A 21,536-nucleotide genomic window follows, 5' to 3' on the forward strand; every position below is an offset into this window, starting at 1 on the left:
GTCATTCATTCGTTCATTCATTCAATTCATTCATTCATTCATACATAATCCAGTTCAGTCCAAAGTAATTACTTCATGCCGCTTTTTCTCACTCTCTCCCCCTCAGCACAGCAGCAGCAGCAGTAATTTACATAAAAAAGCTACTTACTACTATGCATGCATGCATCTATTGGTATTACCAACATACCTGTAAATAAGAATACCAACTACCAACCAGTACCAACAAAAAAAAGGTCACAATCACCCAACCCTATACCCACCCGCACCCTTCCCAAAAACCAAATGCGGCCTCGTCTCCGCCAGCTTCAGGATGGTCTGCGCGAACAGCGAGTTGGCCCACGCGAACCACGAGCGCGTGTAGTCGGTGATGTTGTTCACGTCGATCGACTCGTGCACGAGGCCCAGACGGCTCGAGTTGCGGACTAGCTCGATGCAGTGCGCGATCTCGGCGTCGGAGTCTGAGGTCAGTGCCTGCACGAGGAGGGACATTGGCCAGGCGTTTTTGAGGCCGACTAGAAAAAAGAAAAGAACACGTTAGCATGTAGGTAATTTAGGTGATTGTTTTGAGGGGAAAACTTACTGTGCGGCCCGCCGATTCCTTGGAATGCAGACCCAGTCAGATAGTAAGGATTGCCGGCTTGCTCCAGGATCATCTTCCGCGTGTTCTGGTAGACGACGTCGTTCTGGTCCACGAAGCCCAGCAGCGGGAGGGACAGCAGTGAAGGGATGTTGGCGTCATCCATCAACAGCCTGGACCCGTACCCGTCCACCTCGAACGCGTAGACGTCACCGTATTTCTTGTGGTTCGTCACGCCGTGTTCCAGCACCGCGTTGCGGAGGTTGCGGGCTCGCTGGCGCAGATCGCTCACCAGGCGCTTGTCGCCGCCCGCGGCCGCGATCACATCGGCTGTCTTCCCGAGCTGCACGGACATCATGGCGTTCGGGGGGATGAAGAAGCCGAATATCGTGGCATCGTCGCTCGGCCGGAAGGCACTGCGGATGAGCCCCGTGCCGGAATTCAAGGGATTGCCCACTCCGCCCAGGCTCAGCGTCTCTGTCCCCGCAGAAGTAACGCGCTGGAACGTGTAGGTATTGGTCACAAACTGCCCTTTGTCGTTGAAGGTGGGCTGCGACTCGGCATCCAGCACGTCCAGCAGCGTCTTCAGCGCCTTGTACCACCGGCTCGTCAGGAACTCGGTCGACCCGGTGGCTTCGTAGAACTGGTTGCCCAGAGCCAGGAAATGGGCCAGCGAGTCGAGCTCGTACTTGCACTCGAAGACGACGGAGGGGTCGTACGCAGGATGGACCGTGTCCTGCTGTCCGTTCGAAGACGGACGGAGCCCGCTGGGAGGCGGCGGCTGGAAGGCATTGCAGTACGGCGACTGGATGACGAATTCGGCCTGGGTGTTGATGGCGCCCAGTATGAGCGTGTACAGGGCCGCATCCTTTTTCGCCAGCGCCTGGTACGGCGCCAACTGGTTGGTCGAATCACGCAGCCACTCGGCCATGATGTCCCCTGTCACGATGAACGTCTGTGGCCCCTGCCATTGAGAGCTGTCTCGCTGGCTCTTCGCTTTCGCGGACGTGGTGGTGTCAGTCGACGACCCGTTGGTGTGCCAGGCGATGGTCGTGTCCAGCGTGTTCGGAAACGCATTGCGAAAGAGCTGAGCCAGATCCTTGTCCACCATGCGCGAAGTGATGTCGTCGATCACCCGCTCGACCAGCGGGGACGCAAAGGTCCTGCATTCTACCGCAGGGCGCTGGAAGGGGAGGTTGAGCGGACCGCCGCTGTACGGAGGACTATATCACCGACGTGTCAGCGTAAGAAACGCTCTGGTAGCAGGCGAAAAATCACACTCACTGTGGAATCTCCGCATAGGTCGTGAAGTCGGGACACGCGCGACGCAGAAGCGCTGGGTCATCCTTAGGCGCAGCACTGGGCGCCTTCGCAGCGCCCTTCGCAGGGAGTAACGACAGCGCGACCACGAGGGCCGAGGGGAGGATCATGGTTCAGACGATAGGAATCTCCTCACTCGGCTCAAGACATGCGCGCCTGAGGGGGGCAGAGAACAGCAGGAACCATGAGGGAGCTGCGGCTCTGCGGCCGATAGACCGTGTTATGCGTATGGCATCCCTGCCGTGCTTGCGGCATGCCAATAAATAATTAATCTCCGCGCGAAAGCTGGGGAAGTTTAGTAGATAAGCTGCTCCCGCCCCGCCACCCCCAGAGAGTTCGTCGATCTGCCACAGCAATTCTCGATTCGAACTCGACAGAGGCAGCTGTAGTTATTCAGATTCTTATTCAGATTACTTCCTAGTCTTGTATATGATATTTTATATTTCACTGCATTACTTAGCTACTGTTATTCTTACTGTCCTTGTTACTAGATCCCCTGCCCAGCCATGCTTTCGCCAGTACTCCGTAGAGCTTGCAAGCATCATGACTTCGCGTTCAGCTATTGGTGTCGCTCTCCTCGAGGATACTCATCCTCATCACAAGGACAAATAGCTGGCCATCGTGGACGACAGACCAGTCATCGACGGTCATGCCCCGGCACGAACGATATGCGTTGTAAGCTTAGTACTGTACAAACATACACTTTCCCGAGCATATGGCTCTCGTCCTCACTTCTTGGAAAAGAACGACATGATACTTCCCTGTCCAGTCTTTTTGCCCTTCGACGTTCCTGAAGCACTGACGGCTGGCTTCTTTTTCGGGGGCGGCGCGGGTTCATCTTCAGAGAACGACTCCCACACGGGCTCCTCAATCGTGACTAACAGGAGAGGCGCGATCAGAATACAGTCTTCTTCCAGGACGACAGACGGAATACTTACCCAGGTAGCCTTCCTCGTCTTTGATTGTCTTTTTCTTCATGACTTGCCGCCTGCCTCTGCGACGACCGCCCTGAACAGTGATTTCCTCCTTTGGTTCGGGCTTCGTTTCAGGCTCTGCCGGTTTCGATTCCTCCGGAGCAGGTGCGTCTGCAGGAGTGGGTGCATCAGGCATGTCTTCATCTGCATTCGCTTGTTAATAGAGAACCTGAATGTAGCCTCAGTGAGGATTTCCCACCGTCGTCTTCCATCATCTTCCTCAGCTTCTCTTCCCGTTCTTTCCGGGATTCGCGGCTGTTATTGATCTTCCGCTCTCCTGTATCCAGGAAGAGATCCTCGCGTTCTTCCTCAGACGCATCATCATCATCGTCGAAAACAACTGCGATCTAGTTAGTTGCCATGGCGAAGTAGAAGCGCAGCAGCAAACCCACCATCTTCAGGAGCACTCGGCTCCGCCTGGATGACAAGAGTCAGCACTGATCTACAGAGTCACAATCTTGTCGAGGCACATACAGATTCCGCTCCAGAAGCTGCGGAGACGGTCGAATCTTCGGTCTTCTGCTTCTGTTTAGCTTTTGCAAAAGACGTAAATAAGTCGGACTTTTGTCGCTGCGCAGGCGCGGAGCTTTTTGTCGATTTTATTTGGTCCCGAGGCTGAGCCTTTTGTGATGCCGGCTTTGATGTCGTCACTTCAGGTTCGCTCTCATTCTTTGGCTGTGGCGATTCCTCCTTTTTCGGAACCGGCTTCGTGACAGCTGCTGCTGGTTTCGAGGGTGCGGTCGTGGCTGGAGCAGCAGGCGGGGGTGGCATTGTACCCTTCCTCCGCTAAAGCACGCTATATCAGCTGTGACCCTCCAGGTCGCGGTAGGAAGGATTTACCTTGACGTGGGGATTCTGTATCATGCCCCATTGCTTGCCGAACTCCAATGGATCTTCATGACCGTAGGTGGTGACGATTTCACGCCCGACGTCTATCAGAACGTTCAAGTCCTGTAATGTGTTTGGCTGTAGACTATAGATGTGGATTGACGAAATAGATTCAAAAGTGGCCTTGGCATCTGCCAGATCTTCTTCTCTGGCCAGCACAAAGGACGTTGTCCGGATGGGCTTCTCAATATCCTCGGGCTGGGGCATCGTGCTCATAAATGGGCTGCTTTGCATGACCTCGTCATCATCATCCTTTTTCACGCCGTTCGCCGTCGACTTTTCCGGTGGTCGCCGGACCCCGGTGATGAGGTACGTTGCATTCACGCTCTGCGGTTTCTTCGCATTCTCGGTGCGATGAAAGTCGTACAGCATCCTAACTTGCATTCAGCATGCTGTCGAAGACGGTATCTTCAAGGTCTACTGTCTGTCTAGAAGATAGATAGGACTCACTGCTTAGCTAGATGGCTGTGAACCTTCAGCGTTCGACTGAGCAGCCGATAAGTGACCTGATAAGAAAGACATGTGAGCGCGAATTGGAGCAAATTGCTTCTTATTCCGAAACTTACGGTGCGACGTTCGCTGAGGACATTCTCAGCAAGATACCTCTTGTAATCTACCGCCATTCTGAGGTCGAGCGGTTTCCTTGGATGCTGTGCCGATGTACTCCGTAGAAGGGATGCTTGCTTGCATCCATCTACCGAAGAAGGTAGAATGGAGACGCGTGCTGAACCACTTAACGCGTCAGGACGCCTCCCGGTCTTGGCACCGCCGAACAATTGCTTCCCGCTGCGACGGGATTAATACAGTCTACACTTAAGCCTATCTCTACGCTCCACGACGGAAGCTCGATTGCTTCCCCGCTCGACGCCCAATTCACGCATTTTCTGCCCGCCTCCAGCTGTCGCCCATGTTCTCCTTGTCTTCCACCTCCTCCTGAGCCAAAACAAATGGACAGCTCCTTCGACATCCCAGACTCGACAGACTGGTTGAACACGCCGCTTTCGCTCGTCGCGCCGCTGGAGTCGGCGCTGCGATGTCAAGTCTGCAAGGACTTCTTCGACAACCCGGTCATCACGTCTTGTTGCCACACGTTCTGCTCGCTCTGCATTCGGCGGTGCCTGAGCACGGAGGGGAAATGCCCGGCGTGCAGGAGTCCGGACCAGGAATTGAAGCTGCGCCGCAACTGGGCCGTGCAGGAGATTGTGGATTCGTTCAAGAATGCGCGGCCAAGTGTGTTATCGCTCGCGAGAGAGAAGGCCAGTAGTGCCGCGCAGGAGGGGCGAGAGGAAGATGATGATGACTTGGAGCAACCTGCGGCGAAAAAGCGGCGACTGGATCGACCTGATGAGCCCAATGGAATACAGTCAGAGCGGAGGAGGACAAGATCACAGAGACAAAGGTCCACGGAGAATCAAGTCCCGGCCGCCGAGTACGAGGTTATTGAAGACAGCGCAGATGAAGACTATGTGCCGGGTGAGCTTCCCTGTCTGACCCGCTGGTTTTGGTTCTTTAAAGGATTTGCGCTAATTGACTATGTAGACGATGGACTAGTCGCTTGCCCAATATGCAACAGAAGAATGAAGAACGAAGCCGTTTTCAGCCACCTAGACGTGTGCAAAGGGCCCCAAGAGCCATCGAAGACATCCAAGGCTACAGGGTGAGACTTGGCAAATCGCCTCAAGAAGATGCATGCACAGTGATTGACGCTGACTCCACATAGGTCTTTCCCAATAGGGTCCCAAGCGTCACGAAATACAGCCAAACCCCCAGAGAGACTGCCAGCCATCAACTATTCCATCCTCAAGGAAGGCGAACTTCGCAAGAAGCTCAGGAATCTAGGAATACCCGATTGGGGCCCGAGACCTCTTCTGCAGAGACGACATACGGAATGGATGAACCTCTGGAATGCGAACTGCGACGCAAAGGTTCCCAAGTCCAAGAAGGAGTTGCTACGGGAGCTCGACATTTGGGAACGGACGCAGGGCGGTCTGGCGTCGACGTCACAGAGCGGCTCCAATGCGGTCATGCGCAAAGACTTCGATACAGCAGCATGGTCGGCCAGTCATGATGATGACTTTAAAAAATTGATTGAAAGTGCGAGGAAGAGAAGTAATGCAATAGGAGGTCGACCTGCCAATCCCCAACCGCCAGCCGGTCAACAGGGAGGAGAAGAAAGCAGTCTGAACGCGTCCAGCGAAGTGAGCGCCGCGGAAGCTCCCTCCAGTGAGCACAAAGACGAGGTCACCGCAACGGAACAATCAATACCCCTTCCTGGCGAGAAATTAAGCCAGGAGGCCGGTCCCAATGACCAGGAGAGCGGCCAGAATCAGATCCTGGATGCGCCGGTAGCATAGTCATTGATATATGCTATTAAAGCTGTATACATAAGACATATCTTTGTAAAATAAAAAAAAGGACATATGGCAAACTTCCTAAAAAGTTCCAATTAAAAAAAAGAAATTCACTCTGCCTGCAAAAGTTGTTCTTTGTCTTTTCGACTCGAGGCCTCAGCGGTGTCTTCCAAAGACATATTAGAGAGCTTTCCAATGCTCTCTGCCAACAACGCCGATTCTTCAGCCTCTGGCGGGTTCATATTATTAGTCTCAGGAGGTAATCTGCGAGCAGCTGCTTCTTTGGCGGCTTGTTCCACACTGTCGAGCTCCGCCAACTTCTTCCGCGTTGCTTCCGCCTCCTTCACTTCCTTCTCCCGACGCTGCTGGTTCTCCAGCGCCTCGAGTTCGTCGTCGATTTCCGTCTCGTCGATGACGGGGCCGGCCTCGTTGAGGATGTTGCCCATCTCGTCGACCTTGGACATCTCCTCGCGCAGCTCCTCGACGACGTCCTCCACTTTCTCGATCCCGCCGACTTGAGCGTGGAGACCTCGGAGGACGCCTGTGCTGGCTTCCATGACGCGGACGATCTCTACCTGGTCTGCGGCCTGCTCGATTTTGGAGTATACTTCCTCGAGCTGGGCGAGTGTGTCCAATCTATGCTTCAAGTTCTTCTCGGCGAGTTTCTTCGACCGCAGCGCGGAAAGGGCTGAGACCTTGTTCTTGTTGTTGAGGGCGGCAATGGCAGCAGCATTCAATTCGCTGATTTTCCGTTCCAGATTGGCAACTTGCTTGGACAAGTTGGCTATTAATGTCTTCATGGATGCGATCGTGGTATCTTGTTGTGTGATAGGTGAGGTATCATCCGCAGACCGGAATTTGATCGTCTGAAATAGCGTCAGCGAACCTTCTCTGCGGGCCTGATTCATGGGTGACAACAACCTTCCCATCGTAAGCAATGGCATTGATGTCCCTGGATAGATACAACAGCAAAACGTCGAAGTCTGCGTCTGAGAGCTCAGTCTCCGCATCTAGCACGGTGCCAAAATCATTAAAGAACTTTTCCTTCGAGTAAATAAGGTCCAAACGCGACGAGGTGCCGCTCAAGGCTTGCTTCACAATTCGATTTGCTGCTTCCTGTCTTGACCGTCAGCCGTAACACACGTAGAGAGCCCCAAAATGTTAGGGAGTACAAACCTTGAGATTATCCACCAAAACCAACTTCTGAACCTGAAACTTTGGCGACGTAGCCGCATTATCAGGTCCAACCAGGAGCCCTTTCAGCTGCCTGAGACCCCAGTTCATCATATTCCACGGATTCAGAGCCCCAGGGTCAATCACCCTCCAACGACTGCTGTTCAGACTGTACGAGCTGCTTTTGTACAGCTGAACTGGAACCATGCTGCGTTTCTGGATAGCTTCGTCCTGCAAGCAAAGCAAGCATCGCGTTAGCCCAATAGTCCAATAGTCCATATATCGGGACGTTTTCTTGACCGCTCAACAACGTACAAAAACACTACCAAGTGCCACAGGCTTCCCCCATTCTGGAATCTTAAGATCTCGCAAAAGATTGTCATCCGCGCTCAGCACAAGATGGTCCCGTTTCTTGCGTCCGCCTGTCGACCCTCGGCCAAAACCAGTGGAGCTGGCTATCCGTCCGTTTCGCGCGGCGTCTACAAGCGCCTTCTCCCAGGCAGCAACATTGACGGCATAGCCGTCCGGGTTCGTATTCTTCTGGATGGCAAAGTCGGAATATAGGGATGGGAGACGGTTTCTGCATTGGTTTCGTTCGGACTGGTTAGCTTTTCCTACGGCTGGAATGCAAGAATGCAAGAAAGAAAGAAAGAAAGAAAGAAAGAAGGGTATCAACGCAATTACTTTCTGAAAGCATCTTCATGTGATAGTATATACTCCAGAAGCTCACTCATTTTCAAGGAACTGTATGCTATGCCAGTACTGAGTCGTCTCGAGTTAAATTAACCGGCCGCCAGGTATTCCCGGGTTCGTGTTCTTTGGAGAAAAATGCATAAACATTAGCATGGACAAGGGGCAATAGACACCTGGATCATATCTCCTTGCACGAGTATAGTGTTGAGTCTGACGTTGCTAGACCATGCGGTGTTGAGCTGTCAAGCCAATGCAGCTGTCGCAGCTCTCGACCAGCAACGGCGCTCCGGATTAGACTAGACCACCGCTTATCGATAAGACGCGCTGCAACGCGACCCACGTGACTCCACAGTTGCTCTAAACGACTTTAGGAATTTTGTCTGACAACCTGGAAAGATTACGAGTTTCTGATCTATTTTATAATGAAGAGAAGATTCTTGTTCGAAATCATTCCTGCACCCTGGTACACTCTTTAACTGGTTGAATCGGCTGCGAGAGCTGCCCACCAGAACCTTTCCAAGGTTATAGCCCAGAAGGGGTTCAGTTACGGCAATGGCAATCTACTAGCAGTAGAAAGTAATGATTGTCCTGATGAAACGATTGAAAGAGAAGGCACCAGCAGAAAGTCTGCCGACGGAGATGGTGATGATAAATCCAGCGACAGTGGTTGCCAGTACACAAATGAGAATTAGATCCTCCTTCGCTGGGACTTGTTGCAACCAGACATTGGTGCTTGACAGCCGCAATAATAGCGGGAGTAGAGCTGTTTGAGTCTACTGCCAGCCACTGACAGTGTAGCGCCAGACGGAACAACTACTGTGCCGTTGTTATAGAATCCCTGAAATCTCGACAGTCTCGCTGTTACTGTCTAGCCCAGATCTCTCCGTTCTTATGGAGTAGGAACACTGTCATCATTACTAGTGATGATGTGCGCGGTCGATTCTTTCCCAGTAGATTCCAGTATAGCGCCAGATAGCGTGTCTTTGGTACAGCTGGCCTTTTACCGCAGCGATCTGGGTCGTATCTGTAGTTTTTTCCAGTCGTATTCACTGAGGACGATGAGCATCAATCTGATCAGATCCGATGGATTGAGCTCGGTTGATTGGGTCCACGCAATCGCCATCTGCGATCCAACAATGGTTGCAACGATCTTCAGCACAGTTAGCCACTTGCAATGCCCCTTTGTTTTCATTGAGATTTAGACTAGGCCCGGAAAAGCAGTTAACGTAACCTAGAATGAAGTATCGATGAGGGCGTTGTGTCCCGCTGACAACAGACTGCATAGCTGAGGAGTATATCCCCAATAAAGAAGTATTGTCATCTGACAGCATCTCAGAGTAAACAAAGATGCGACAACGCGATGGGTTAGCAAAATTATTACGAAGTATGCAAATAATTCGAATGCGAGATGAATTGCAAATAGAAAGTCGAATACGAATAAGAAAGTCCTTATTCGTGCCCAGCCCTAGACTAGACGGACTTGATCGAGATGAAGTAGGTATCAGGGAAGAGCAAGTGCAGGGCAAATTAATATCAAGTCGAGTACATCTATTCTCTCTTTCCAGTTAGGGTTAGGGGTTTCACCTAATCCCAAATCTGTTACAGATTGCCAGCACCATGCGCAGTCAACGTCAATCCCGCATCGATCAGCAAGCTCGTCCCGTTGATATAGCTAGCCGACGGACTGCACAAGAACAGAATGTAGTCGACCACCTCCTCCGTGGTCGCGGGTCTTCCCGCGGGCGAGAAGCGCTGGATGATCGGACCTAGCTGGGGCACGCGCTGCAGGCTGGCCTGCAGCATTGGGGTGTCCGTCCAGGACGGGCAGACAGCGTTGACGCGAATCTGGTGCTTGATGTTATCGAGTGCTGGCTTGTTCTTTAGCTCCCTGTGATTCTTTCTGGACAAAATAAACACAACTCACCGGCCGTCTTCGTGATCCCAATTACGGCGTGCTTGGAACTGGTGTACGGCGTCATCCCGGGCGCAGGAACGTGGCCATTGACCGAGGCGAGGGTGACAATAGCACCGCGGCCGAGGCTGCGCGGTGTCGAGGAATGACGCGCACGCCTGCTAACATGCGTGCGCGGTTCCTGGGCGGCCATCGCCTTGGAGACAGCCCTCAGGACCAGCATGGTGCCACGGATGTTGACCGCGACTGCCTGGTCGAAGACGTCGGTCTTGATGTTGTCCACGGTGGCGCCGGAGAGGTTGCCTACCTACGCATTCCGATCTCAGTCAAAAGAAGAAAAAGAGGTGTAGGGAAGGAACTGACTCCAGCGCAATGCACACAGTAATCGATGCGCCCAAACTCCTTGACGGCGACCTCGACCATGTTCTGCACCGCCGCCTCGTCCACAATGTCGACCTCGACCACGACGGCACGAAAATTGGGATTTTGGGCGTACGTCTTGCTCTCCTCGGCCGCCGACTCGGCCTGCGCTTTGTTCAGGTCGGCAAAGATGACACCCTCGACGCCCGCTTCAGCGAAGGCGAAGGCCGTCTCTTTGCCAATTCCCGCAGCAGCCTGTTTAGCGTTAGGCGTGGATTCGATAAGAATAGTAGACACTTACGCCTGTGACAAGGGCAAAACCACCACCAAGCGTGAGTGTCGAGGCCATTGTGATAGATAGGCGAGTGATCAGCGACAGAGAAATTGCTTGAAGTCGCGCTGTGGTCTCGAAAAGGAAAGAGGGAGAAGCTGTCGGCGTCTCTCGACAGTCGCTCCTTCCGTCGAGAGGCCGATGCGACTCTCTGCAAATTGGGAAACAACGAACCGCATGATTCCCCCACCCTGCGGGCGTTTCGGCCCCTCGCCTGGCTGGACAGAGACAAGGCAAGAGTCCGTGGTTGCAACGGCATGCATTAGCTTCATTTCTATCTGGACAGGGGTCCTCAGTCAAAAAATGGTTACACAGCTGATTGCCCCTCACCGCGGGACAGCGCTGACACCCTTGCCATCGACCTGGCCTCGAGCTCATAGTATCCCTGGTGAGGCGGGCGAAATTTCCATCATGGAACTCTCTTGCAATTTCGGTAGATGTACTACGGTACTGATTATCTTATCAAGGCAAGCCCTACAAAACCACAACAAACTACGGACCCAACGGCGATGGATTCCCCGCAGCCTCCGCTTCGCCCATACTGCTCGTCTTTCTGGCCACCTGGGTGAGTGGCAGATCATCCGGATATTTCTCGTAGCCCCGGAACCATGGTCGCGGTTGACTGTGGCTGCCCTGTGAGGAGTGCGAGGACGTCTTCCAGCTGCGCAGCGACAAGCGACCCAGCAGACCCTGCAGCGAGGCGCCCAGACGCGAGGACAGCACACTGGCCTTGAGGCTCCGGAAGAACCGCGGCATCACGGGCATGCATGCAACGACGATGCCTGACGCCAGCTCGGGGATCGTCCATAGGCCCATCAGGAAGAGATAGTGGGAAATGTTGTTGGGGTGTTGAAACAGAAGGATCGCGTAGGCGAGCCGGGTGATGGATGAGACGCAGGCGCTTTTGATCAAACACGGTTAAGCAAAACAGACGACCATGAAGAGGAATGGCAGACTTACAAAATCGCGATCAGGAAGACGGCTGAGACGGCGATCCGACGCTGCACAGCCATGCGCAGCCGCCAGATCATCAGCTGCGGCAGGATGAGTAGAATCAGATCTGAGACGGCGTTGATGGCGCTCGCGGCGACATTGAGGACGAGCGTGTCGATGCAGGACCCCGATGTGATCAGGGGGTTCCACGCTTTTTGGCGGGGCTTGCACGAAAAGATCTCCAGAAACGTACTGATGAGGTAGAAGAGCAAGTTGATCCAGATGAGCGAGTGGCAGGCCCAGTACATTGTGTTTGTCAACCCCGCCGGCGCAAATAACTCGAGAAACTGCAGCAGGATAGAGAGTTTGATAAAGAAGATGATGATCCCGTACATGGTCGCCCCGACGTTGCCGTACTTGATTTTTCTTTCTATCAGCGAAGCTCGGGTCGTCCATGGGAGATTGTCATACCAGGAGCAGGGTCCCGAAGTCTTTCAGGCGTAGATTCCACTGATCCACGCCTGGAGCAATAATGGTGGTCAGCCAACACGGCACAAAGTAACCAGCGAAAACTCCCTGTGAGTCTTTGTTAGAGTGATTCCTCTGAATAATAGCAGAACTGTCCATACCCAAGCAAGGACGATTGAATCTGGTGATGGTCAGCAAGGTTTCGCGTTGATAAGGGCAAAAAAAAAAGGGAACTTTACAGTCAGAAAGCCGAAAACTGCGAACCATCACTGCCTTCGTGTATACGAGCAAGATAACCGCCAACGTGGCAATGACAAAGCAGATCATCAAGGCAGTCCGTGCCGCCGTTCTGTGGTTTGGAGGGTCGTCGAGGTTGACCGAGACACCTGGAGGCGGAGTGGCAGCTGGGCCTTCTAGGAGTGCCTGGATCTCTTCTGGCGACAGAGATGCCATTTTGGCAATTACAAAAGGATTCCAAAAATTGACAACAATTTTGAACAGATCGTGGACTGGGTATGAAGACAAAGAGGCGTAATGCAGACTCGAAAGAAGAGATTGATGGATCTTTGAACAATCTGATGATGATTATGGACCGTCAGATATGGCAGGCAAGTCTGATGAAGAATTGCACAGACGCCTCGAGGACCAAGCTTGGCCCCATCGTCAGAACCATGTCGATCCTACTCCGGAGTATGTCAAGGCTCTTCAGCACCATTTGCTCACCCGACTTTAAGCGAGTCGCCAGGAAGAGCCAGGATCTGGTCCATGCTACATTAGAAGAGCCGGGGTGATAACGGCATAACAGCCACACCATCCAGACTAACCAGGTATGCATGTCTAGTGTCCATGCAGGCCTGTCATATCAGAACGTAGCGCCTAATAAATGCTTATCTGCAGATTGGGGGCCTGAACTTGGAGAAAGGCGCCAATCACTCGGCCGCCAAACCCTCCATCGTTGGTGCACGTCTCCCGTGCTCTAAAACGAGCTGTCTCGGACTAGATAGATGGTTGGTTCCGATAACTCCGATAGGAAAAGACCCTTGTATATTAGTGGTATTTTACGAATTGTTATTTACTACTGCCATGCAAGAGCTGTTATTGTTGCACAAGAAGTGGCACAGTCAAGGGCGGTGTATTATTAGTGGAAAGGAGCAACAACTATCACCACGACGCTCTGCTGTGATATTTCTTAACTTCTACAATTTTCTTCACTTTCACAATCATCAGCAACAATGGAAGACTCGACAAAGAACATACCTTTCAACGAGCACGAGGCCAGCATGGAACCAAAAGGCGAAATCACCCCCCAGGAAACGCACTATATCACAGGAGTTCGACTCCATCTGATCACGGCAGCGTGAGAATCCTCTCAAAAAAAAGTCTGAAGGAGTCTCTGACCTCGCATAGATTGTGCATGTGCCTCTTCCTGACGAATCTCGAGATACCGATCGTGACCACGGCCCTGGTTGGCATGACAATGGATCTGGGAGGTTTCAGTCAGATCAATTGGATCATTTCGGCGTATCTGCTGGGTTACGTTGGTATGGATTGTCATCTCCAGCCAAAATGGATGATCGCTCATCTCGCCGACAGCCGTTCTCATCATCTACGCAAAGCTGAGTGATATCTGCGGCCGGAAGTCCTTTGTGCTGCTTGCAGTCTTTATTTTTGTTGTCTTCTCGGCCGCATGCGGGGCCTCCCAGACCATGACAGAGCTGTGAGTTCAAAAGTAGATGGACCGTGGTTATTTTGCTTATTTTTCCATCAGAATTGTGTTTCGTGCCTTCCAAGGTATTGGAGGCGCTGGGAACTATTCTCTCTGTTCGGTCATGTTCCTGGAGTTGGTGCCTCCGGAGAAGTATGCCAAGTACACGAGTTCGGTATCGGTGGTGTATTCGCTGTCGCTGCTCTTGGGACCCATCTTCGGCGGTGCCATCAGTCAATCGTCAACGTGGAGATGGGTCTTTTTATTGAAGTGAGTGCCAGAAACGTCTCTCCCACTTCTCTGGCTAAAGTGCCCTTAGCATACCACCTGGAGCACTTGCTGGACTGGTGATCATCCTCGCGCTCCCGAACCGGTTTCCCTATCATGCAACACCCAATGCCCGCAAAGGATTCTCCCTGCGCCAATATATCGGCGAGACCGTGCAGCGCGTGGACTTTCTGGGCACTGGACTGCTTCTCGTCGCTACGCTTTTCCTCGTGGCCTCCCTGGAAGAAGTCAATCACGAGTTCGCATGGCGGTCTGCCTTTGTGATCACCCTGCTTGTTATATCTGGGATTGCCTGGATCTTGTTCCTGGTCTGGGAACGACAAGTCACCCTGCATTCCGATACTCGGGAGCCAGTGTTTCCATGGAGGTTTGTCCAGAACAGGATCTGGATGGGGATGCTACTGTAAGTTTCCTAAAAGGGAAATGCAGTAAAAAAAAAGAAACAACGAACTAATTAACCAGCAACTCCATTTTCCTCGGCGGGACTTGGTTCGTCACCATCTTCCAACTCCCGCAGCGTTATCAGATCGTCAACGGTCTGTCTCCGTTGCAGGCAGGAATCCGATTTATTCCTTTCACCCTCGCTGCGCCCGTTGGATCTGTGATAGCACCCACTATCGGCAAGGCCCTCAAACTGCCGCTGGTCTATCTCGTTCTCGCGGCGTCGATCATCCAGGTCATTGGTTACTCACTGCTGTCGACCCTACCCGAGTCTCCCGCCATCTCCGCCTCGCAGTACGGATATCAAATCATCGCCGGCTTTGGCTGCGGGATCAACATCTCGCTTCTAATCCTCATGACACCGTTCGCGGTGGAGGGCCGAGACAAAGGTAAGCTTCGATCCGGTAGTAGTGTTATCTCGTCAAATTTAACATTTTTCATAGCTGTCGCCATGGGAGCCGTCGCTCAATTCCGTGTCATGGGCGGCGTCATCTGCCTGGCAATCGTGACATCTGTGTTCAACGGCACTATTCGAAGCGGGCTGAAGGATTTTCTGTCCCCGGATCAGATCGATGCGGTGCTTCGATCGACCGAAGTCATCTCCACATTCCCTCCCATGGTGCAGGACATGACGCGCGTGGTGTTTTTACGGGGCTACAGTCTTCAGTTCAAAATCCTCACTGGGTTCGCGGGAGGGCAGATTCTATCATCGTTTCTGATGTGGAAGAAGAATAAGGAGCAGATCCGGGCGTAACGCCAGAAACATGTACAGTATATAACATTTGGCAAATCCTATCACTTTATATAAATCAGATTACAACAAAGATGCTCTCGTCAGAGTCCTCTTGATAACTTGCACCGTCTTAGCCACCGCAGCCGGATCGCGCGGTCCGGGAATCTCATGGCCTCCCTCATGCACAAAATCCTCCCTCTCACTTGCCTTGCACAGCTTACTCAGGACAGGACCAAAAGTGGGATAGAGCTTGTCGTGCCGGCCCCAGATATGCGCCGTCGGAATGTCGATAAGTTCGCCATCTTCCTCGAAACTCAATAGCCTTCTCTCCTTGCCTTCTATCGCCGCGGTAGGGTCCTCAGGAACGCCGCCGCAGAAAAAAATCGCACAGCGGAAGAGGGGTGGCGACGACGAGGATGTCCGTTGCTGAGCCTGCTCCTGTCGAATCCGGTGGATGATCAACGATGCCGCCAGCCCAGCTCCCTGAGAGAACGCCATAACGGCATCAAACGGGCCCTCCTCGTCGATGAACGCCTGCAGGTCGGTGAGGGCTTTGATGCAACTGTCCCGGTCCTCGGCGATGGCGTACATGAGGAATTCCTCGTCGGCGGAGACGAGGCCGTCGAGGCCTGGATGTCAATTTCGGATTGTCTTGTCAGCCTTCCTTAAAATAAAATAGATAGATAGCTGAAGCGATAGAGGACACACCAGGAGCCATCTCCGTAGGAACCGACCCATTCACCCATTCGTAGGTGTGATTGCCACCGAGCGCATGACGGATTGCAGCTAGCAAGAACAAGGCACATCATTCGAACATTCTCTCGTTCCAACTCTACTCCACTTGAATATTAGGGATATCGTACCAGTCTGGCTCTCGAAGATCTGCATGCATTTGTTTCGTTGGTCAACAAGATAGCGCCGCTTTTGCCAATAATAATAATGCACTTACGCGGCTGTTGGTGCCCATGCCATGGAGACACAGAAATCGCATGTCGATAAAAAAAAAAGATTTGGGGTCCAAAAAAGATAGCAGGGATCTCGACTATTAAACGATTTGAAGACTTTCCTGATAAATTAATCTGCAGTCTACCGGGTAATAGTAATAATGATATATATATATATATCTCGACTGTGGTTGGAATATGGTGTACACGATAACGGACGAATTCAAAACAGATCAGTATGATAAAAAAACAAAGTTATAACTAAACTCCTTTACGGAGTATTAACCGTCAAAAGGAACAAGAAGCTCATATCCACTGCTGATCCGCAGTGTGCACTTTCCGGTCAGTGTATGGTATGTATTACATTAGTTCCCGCCAACAGCGACAGGGATACGGAGTATGTTATATATATAAAACGGCTAGTATCGACGGTTCCTAACGGCAATTACTGAGGGGATTCCAATCCCTGTCCCTGTCCCTGGCCCTAGCTGCATGAAGCCAATCAATCAGCGAATTGGATATTTACGACAGGGTGATCGTATACGCCGTAGAGAGCTTATCAATTCTTCCCCTCTTCCCCCGCGGCCAGAACTCCTATGCAAGTCTTTTGGCCCCCAATAATCCAACCAGCACTATAAACAGGGTATTTAACAAAAAGGGAAAGATCATGGATTCAAATCCAACAAGCCACAAGCCGGCAGCAACCAACCCATGCAACAAGCAACAACCATGAACAAGGATTTAATCTAAAATATATTAAGTTTCACTGTTTCAGAGCTGTCTGTCAGTTCAATCAAATCAATTCTGGCCCCAAAACGAAACTTTCTTTTCAGCGCGCTAAACGTTCGCTTGGGATTGGTTGTGTGTCTTTTTTTTCCCTCTTTTTTGGATAATACTATGATGATGGCGTTGATTAGAAGAAGGTCGGCACTCGCTCGCTCGCTTGGTCATGGATGGATGGATGTTTTGTTGTTGTTGTTGGTTGCATCGGGGCACATGGATTAGGTGTGTCTAGACTTTGGAGCGAGCGCCTGGTACAGTACATTCGGATGTACATACAGTTGCTTTGAAGCTTTCTGTCTTTTTTAATTATCGTTGTTTGTTGCTAGTAGTGCTAGAGCTGTAGTTATCAATCTTTATCACCTGACTGGGAACAGTCTATATAATAGTTTGAATCTACTCGTCGCGTGTACTTGTTGTATAGTTAACAATTCTCCGTCCTTTCTTGTCACTAGTTCATCCTCAGAACGCTTCAAAACAAACAACATGCCAGGTCTAACGAACGGTTCGACGACGGACGGAGAGCTCCTCGAGCCCATCGCCGTGATCGGATTCTCGCTCAAATACCCCCAAGATGCCGACTCGCCGGCCTCCTTTTGGAAGATGCTGGAGGAGCGGCGATGCGCCATGACGGAGTGGCCCAAGGATCGCATCAATCTCGAACCGTTCACCGGATCGAGCTTGAAGGTTGGTTAGGGTTATTTCCTGTGGCGCTGATCTTCGATGACTGATGCTGATGCGTTTATAGCGCTCACCACCAGGCGCACACTTCCTGAAACAAGACCTGGGCGTATTCGACGCGTCCTTCTTCGGCATGTCCGCGACAGAAGCGATGGCCGTGGATCCGCAGCAACGGTGGCTGCTGGAAACGGCCTATCATGCACTTGAGAATGGTGAAAATACCCCTCTACCTTGGCATTAAATAATATACTGAATGGTTTGTAGCCGGCATCCCCATGGAGCAGGCCTACGGCACCCGGACTGCCGTCTACAGCGGCTCCATGGCCGACGATTATAAGCATCTCATCATCCACGACGCGGAGAACATGCCCAAGTACGCGGCAACGGGCGTCTGCATGAACATGGTGGCCAACCGGCTGAGCTGGTTCTTCAACTTCCACGGGCCCAGCGTGAACCTGGACTCGGCGTGCTCCAGCAGCCTGATGGCGCTGGATCTGGCTTGCCAGGGACTAAGGAGCAGGGACTCGGATATGGTCCGTACTTCTCATTTGGCCAGCTTGCGTCCTGATTCTGATGCTGATTTTGGAACTTGACAAACTCAGGCTCTGGTTACCGGCTCCAGCTTGATTCTCGCCGTCGAGAGTGTCGTCTCGCTGATGAACATGAACTTCCTCTCCCCCGACGGACGATGCTTCACCTTCGACGAGCGCGCCAACGGCTACTCGCGCGGTGAAGGATTCGGCGTCGTCGTGATCAAGCGTCTGAGCGACGCCATCCGCGACGGCAATATCATCCGCGCGGTGATCCGGTCCACAGGGTCGAACCAGGATGGCTACACGCCTGGTCTGACGCAGCCCAGCAAAGAAGCCCAGGCGCGGCTGATTGTCGACACGTACAGGAAGGCGGGTCTGGACTTTTCCGAGACGAGATTCTTCGAGGCCCATGGTGAGGTTTTGTTCCTTGTCCCCAATATCACTCGTTTCCTGACAGATCACAAACAGGAACGGGGACACCAGTTGGTGATCCGATCGAAGCGGCTGCGATTGGAAGCGTTTTTCGAACATCCCGCTCTCCTGAGGACCCATTATACGTGTACGTGGTATCTTCTAGACGGTATTACAGAGTACAATTCAATCCCTAACGAGCATCAGTGGCGCCGTCAAATCCAACATCGGGCACTCGGAAGGCGGAGCAGGCGTGGCGGGCCTCATCAAGACCATCATGGTGCTGGAGAAAGGGATTATTCCACCCAATGCCAATTTCGAGCGCCTAAATCCGGAGATCGATGCCGAGTTCCTGAACCTCAAGGTGGGTAGGAAGCACGAAACGACTGTAAGAAGCTAACAGTTTTCAATAGATACCCACGCAAGTAACGCCATGGCCAACAAAGGGTCTGCGTCGAGCCTCGGTTGCTTCTTTCGGGTTTGGAGGATCCAACGCTCACGCCATCCTCGATGATGCATATCACTACCTGACAAGCCGGGGCCTGACGGCATCGCATTGCTCTGTTCGAGATCCCCCGTCGCTGGGCAATGGATCTGTGCCTCGCGCTCTTCAGAACGGTTTCACGCGAGCTGTTAACGGAGTATCTGAGGCTTCGGAAGGAATTGCTTCCAATGGCACGAATGGAGTCAACGGTGTCAATGGCATACATCCAAGTGATGATTCGGGGACCCAGAAAGCCCTCACCAATGGACACGCAAACGGCAAAACAGGGAATAAATCTCGTCATCGAGTGTTCGTCTGGTCAGCGCAAGACGAAGGTGGTATCTCGCGGCTGGTCGATGTGTATCAAGACTACTTTAATGGCCTCTCTTCGAAGAGGCTCAACCAGCATGAATATTTGGATCAGCTCGCCACCACGCTCGCGTTCAAGAGGAGCCGACTCTCCTGGAGGGCGTTTGCGATCGCCGACTCTCTCGAGGCGTTGAAAGACTTGGGGAGGATCATATCAAAGCCGATCCAGCAAAGCAAGAACTTGGGTATCGGATATATTTTCACCGGGCAGGGTGCGCAATATCACCGCATGGGCATCAGCCTTGTCCATTATCCCGTCTTCCGGCAAACTCTGGAGATGTGCGACGAGGCCTTCCGTGGTCTAGGCGCGCCATGGTCCCTTCTCGATCGACTGGAGGATGGCGGCGAATCTTTTGACATCAACGATCCCCAATATGCCCAACCACTGACCACGGCAGTGCAGATCGCCCTGGTCGAGCTTCTTTCTTCCTTTGGTGTCCATCCGGTCACAGTTGTGGGCCATTCTTCTGGAGAGATTGCCGCTGCGTAGGATTCCCCCTTACCTTCCCTCTTCGTTTAACTTTACAATGCAATGTTGACACGAATCAGTTACGCCGTAAACGGACTCTCGCTGCAATCCGCCTGCCAGGTGTCCTACTATCGCGGCAAATATGCCAACCAGCTGAAGAAAACCAGCTCTGCCGGCGCCATGTTGGCCGTCAACCTCTCCGAAACCGATGTCGAGCCCTACATTCGGGACGTCAAAGCGCAGTCCGATGATGACAGAACCCTCCATATTGCCTGCATCAACAGCCCGTCCAATGTCACAGTGTCCGGTAGCAAGGAGTTGATTGAACGTCTCAAAACGACACTTGATGCAGATGGCATCCCTTCGAATCTCCTTCGGACCGGAGTGGCCTATCACTCGCTGCAGATGCTGGAAGTCGCCTCTGCCTACAAGTCGTCTTTGCGAGGGTTGTCCAGCGGCGAAGGGAAGAAGAAGGCTCTCAAGAGACCGACGATGATCTCATCCGTGACGGGCCAGGAGGTCAAGGATCTGAGCATCCTCGTCAGTGCAGACTATTGGGTCGACAATATGACTGGCGTCGTCCGATTCTCGCAGGCATTGGCCGGGGCCATTGCTCAGAACGGGTCTTCTTCAGGGCACAGGAAACTCGGTTCGACGAAGAAGCAGGCGGTGCACGACTTGATCGAGATTGGGCCACATCCCGCTCTACAGCGATATGTTCGCGAAATCCTCGATGCCTCATCTGCGCGCGGTGCGGTCCGGTACAATCCAACGTTGGATCGACGCTCTCTATCACCGCAGACGCTGCTCAATACACTCGGCATGCTGCATTCGCTTGGCTACCCGATCGCACTGGACGAGGTCAATCAGACTCCAAACACTACGAAAGCACCATGCGAAGCAGGAAGCGCCTTGGTCGACCTCCCCGAGTACCCGTTCAACCACTCCCGGAGATACTGGTTCGAGACGCCCAGCACCAGGAACGTGCGTCTGCGATCGCACGGCAAACTCGAGCTGCTGGGCACGCCCGCGCCGGAGTCCACTCCCCTCGAGGCCAAATGGCGCAAGTTCTTCAACGTGACGGAGACGCCCTGGATCGAGGAGCACCGGGTCAACGGGAAACCGATCTATCCGGCCGCAGGGATGGTGATAATGGCGATCGAGGGCGCGAGGCAGCTCGCCGACCCCCAGCACGCCATCGCCGGCTTCTTCCTGAGGGATGCGACCTTTACACACCCGATCGCCATCAACACTGACGGCCAGACCGAGGTGCATTTGCACATGCGGCCCACGCGGAGCGGACTCGAGAAGGGCATGCCGACCTACGAGTACCGCATCTACACCCGCGACGGTGAGCAGATGCGCGAGAATTGTCGGGGCTCTCTCTCTATCCAGTACGAGAATTCCTCATCCCCGGCGGACTGGAAGTCTGGCGACGAAATCGGCATCCAGGAAGCCGAGTACTACCGGCAGCGGTGGGAGGACGCAGTGAGATCTTGCACCCGGAGCGTACCGGCCGACAAGATGTACGAAGCCTGCAAGGCCAACGGGCTTGACTACGGCCCGTCCTTCCGGCCTCTGCACAATCTTGCATGGGACGGCCAGGGCCTCGCTGTTGGCGAGATCAGAAGCTTCCAATGGACACCGGAGCAGTCCCAGAACCGTCCTGAGCCTCATGTCGTGCACCCAACCACCCTCGACGCGGCGGGACAACTGCC

General features: G+C 52.9%; 8 protein-coding genes across 8 annotated transcripts; 3 read left to right on the forward strand and 5 right to left on the reverse strand.

Annotated features, from left to right (window-relative positions):
* Window positions 1-240: 240 nt before the first annotated feature.
* Window positions 241-2,007, reverse strand: T310_6787 (uncharacterized protein; the record flags this gene model as incomplete). Its single annotated transcript, XM_013470406.1, has 3 exons — window positions 241-512; window positions 581-1,800; window positions 1,862-2,007. The coding sequence occupies 3 exons, from the start codon at window positions 2,005-2,007 to the stop codon at window positions 241-243; spliced, it is 1,638 nt and encodes a 545-aa protein (XP_013325860.1).
* Window positions 2,008-2,625: 618 nt separating this feature from the next.
* On the reverse strand, window positions 2,626-4,382 carry T310_6788 (uncharacterized protein; the record flags this gene model as incomplete). The annotated part of the gene is made up of 8 exons (XM_013470407.1): window positions 2,626-2,774; window positions 2,836-3,015; window positions 3,071-3,211; window positions 3,264-3,288; window positions 3,346-3,657; window positions 3,712-4,132; window positions 4,210-4,265; window positions 4,326-4,382. The coding sequence occupies 8 exons, from the start codon at window positions 4,380-4,382 to the stop codon at window positions 2,626-2,628; spliced, it is 1,341 nt and encodes a 446-aa protein (XP_013325861.1).
* Window positions 4,383-4,706: 324 nt separating this feature from the next.
* Window positions 4,707-6,113, forward strand: T310_6789 (Postreplication repair protein RAD18; the record flags this gene model as incomplete). The annotated part of the gene is made up of 3 exons (XM_013470408.1): window positions 4,707-5,232; window positions 5,299-5,416; window positions 5,480-6,113. The coding sequence occupies 3 exons, from the start codon at window positions 4,707-4,709 to the stop codon at window positions 6,111-6,113; spliced, it is 1,278 nt and encodes a 425-aa protein (XP_013325862.1).
* A 107-nt stretch (window positions 6,114-6,220) lies between these two features.
* Window positions 6,221-8,017, reverse strand: T310_6790 (Vacuolar sorting protein SNF7 family protein; the record flags this gene model as incomplete). The annotated part of the gene is made up of 5 exons (XM_013470409.1): window positions 6,221-6,976; window positions 7,032-7,226; window positions 7,287-7,514; window positions 7,599-7,863; window positions 7,968-8,017. The coding sequence occupies 5 exons, from the start codon at window positions 8,015-8,017 to the stop codon at window positions 6,221-6,223; spliced, it is 1,494 nt and encodes a 497-aa protein (XP_013325863.1).
* Window positions 8,018-9,022: 1,005 nt separating this feature from the next.
* Window positions 9,023-12,433, reverse strand: T310_6791 (degradation of 2 Precursor; the record flags this gene model as incomplete). The annotated part of the gene is made up of 9 exons (XM_013470410.1): window positions 9,023-9,524; window positions 9,580-9,844; window positions 9,901-10,195; window positions 10,252-10,503; window positions 10,550-11,029; window positions 11,187-11,480; window positions 11,540-11,859; window positions 11,984-12,088; window positions 12,220-12,433. 9 exons carry the CDS (start codon window positions 12,431-12,433, stop codon window positions 9,023-9,025), a joined length of 2,727 nt encoding a protein of 908 aa, XP_013325864.1.
* A 148-nt stretch (window positions 12,434-12,581) lies between these two features.
* T310_6792 (uncharacterized protein) lies at window positions 12,582-15,149 on the forward strand (the record flags this gene model as incomplete). The annotated part of the gene is made up of 9 exons (XM_013470411.1): window positions 12,582-12,670; window positions 12,786-12,807; window positions 12,878-12,987; window positions 13,208-13,337; window positions 13,388-13,521; window positions 13,772-13,955; window positions 14,005-14,376; window positions 14,436-14,803; window positions 14,858-15,149. 9 exons carry the CDS (start codon window positions 12,582-12,584, stop codon window positions 15,147-15,149), a joined length of 1,701 nt encoding a protein of 566 aa, XP_013325865.1.
* Window positions 15,150-15,228: 79 nt separating this feature from the next.
* On the reverse strand, window positions 15,229-16,138 carry T310_6793 (uncharacterized protein; the record flags this gene model as incomplete). Its single annotated transcript, XM_013470412.1, has 4 exons — window positions 15,229-15,776; window positions 15,856-15,933; window positions 16,011-16,029; window positions 16,097-16,138. 4 exons carry the CDS (start codon window positions 16,136-16,138, stop codon window positions 15,229-15,231), a joined length of 687 nt encoding a protein of 228 aa, XP_013325866.1.
* A 1,219-nt stretch (window positions 16,139-17,357) lies between these two features.
* Window positions 17,358-21,534, forward strand: T310_6794 (polyketide synthase; the record flags this gene model as incomplete). The annotated part of the gene is made up of 8 exons (XM_013470413.1): window positions 17,358-17,558; window positions 17,620-17,764; window positions 17,817-18,085; window positions 18,155-18,497; window positions 18,554-18,644; window positions 18,704-18,864; window positions 18,923-19,835; window positions 19,899-21,534. Coding segments are annotated over 8 exons (3,759 nt in total), but the record flags the coding sequence as incomplete, so codon positions are not given.
* Between the last annotated feature and the right edge of the window lie 2 nt (window positions 21,535-21,536).

Source organism: Rasamsonia emersonii (genome assembly GCF_000968595.1).
Source record: "Rasamsonia emersonii CBS 393.64 chromosome Unknown ctg1118621760446, whole genome shotgun sequence".
In the NCBI taxonomy this organism is placed as follows: domain Eukaryota; kingdom Fungi; phylum Ascomycota; class Eurotiomycetes; order Eurotiales; family Trichocomaceae; genus Rasamsonia; species Rasamsonia emersonii.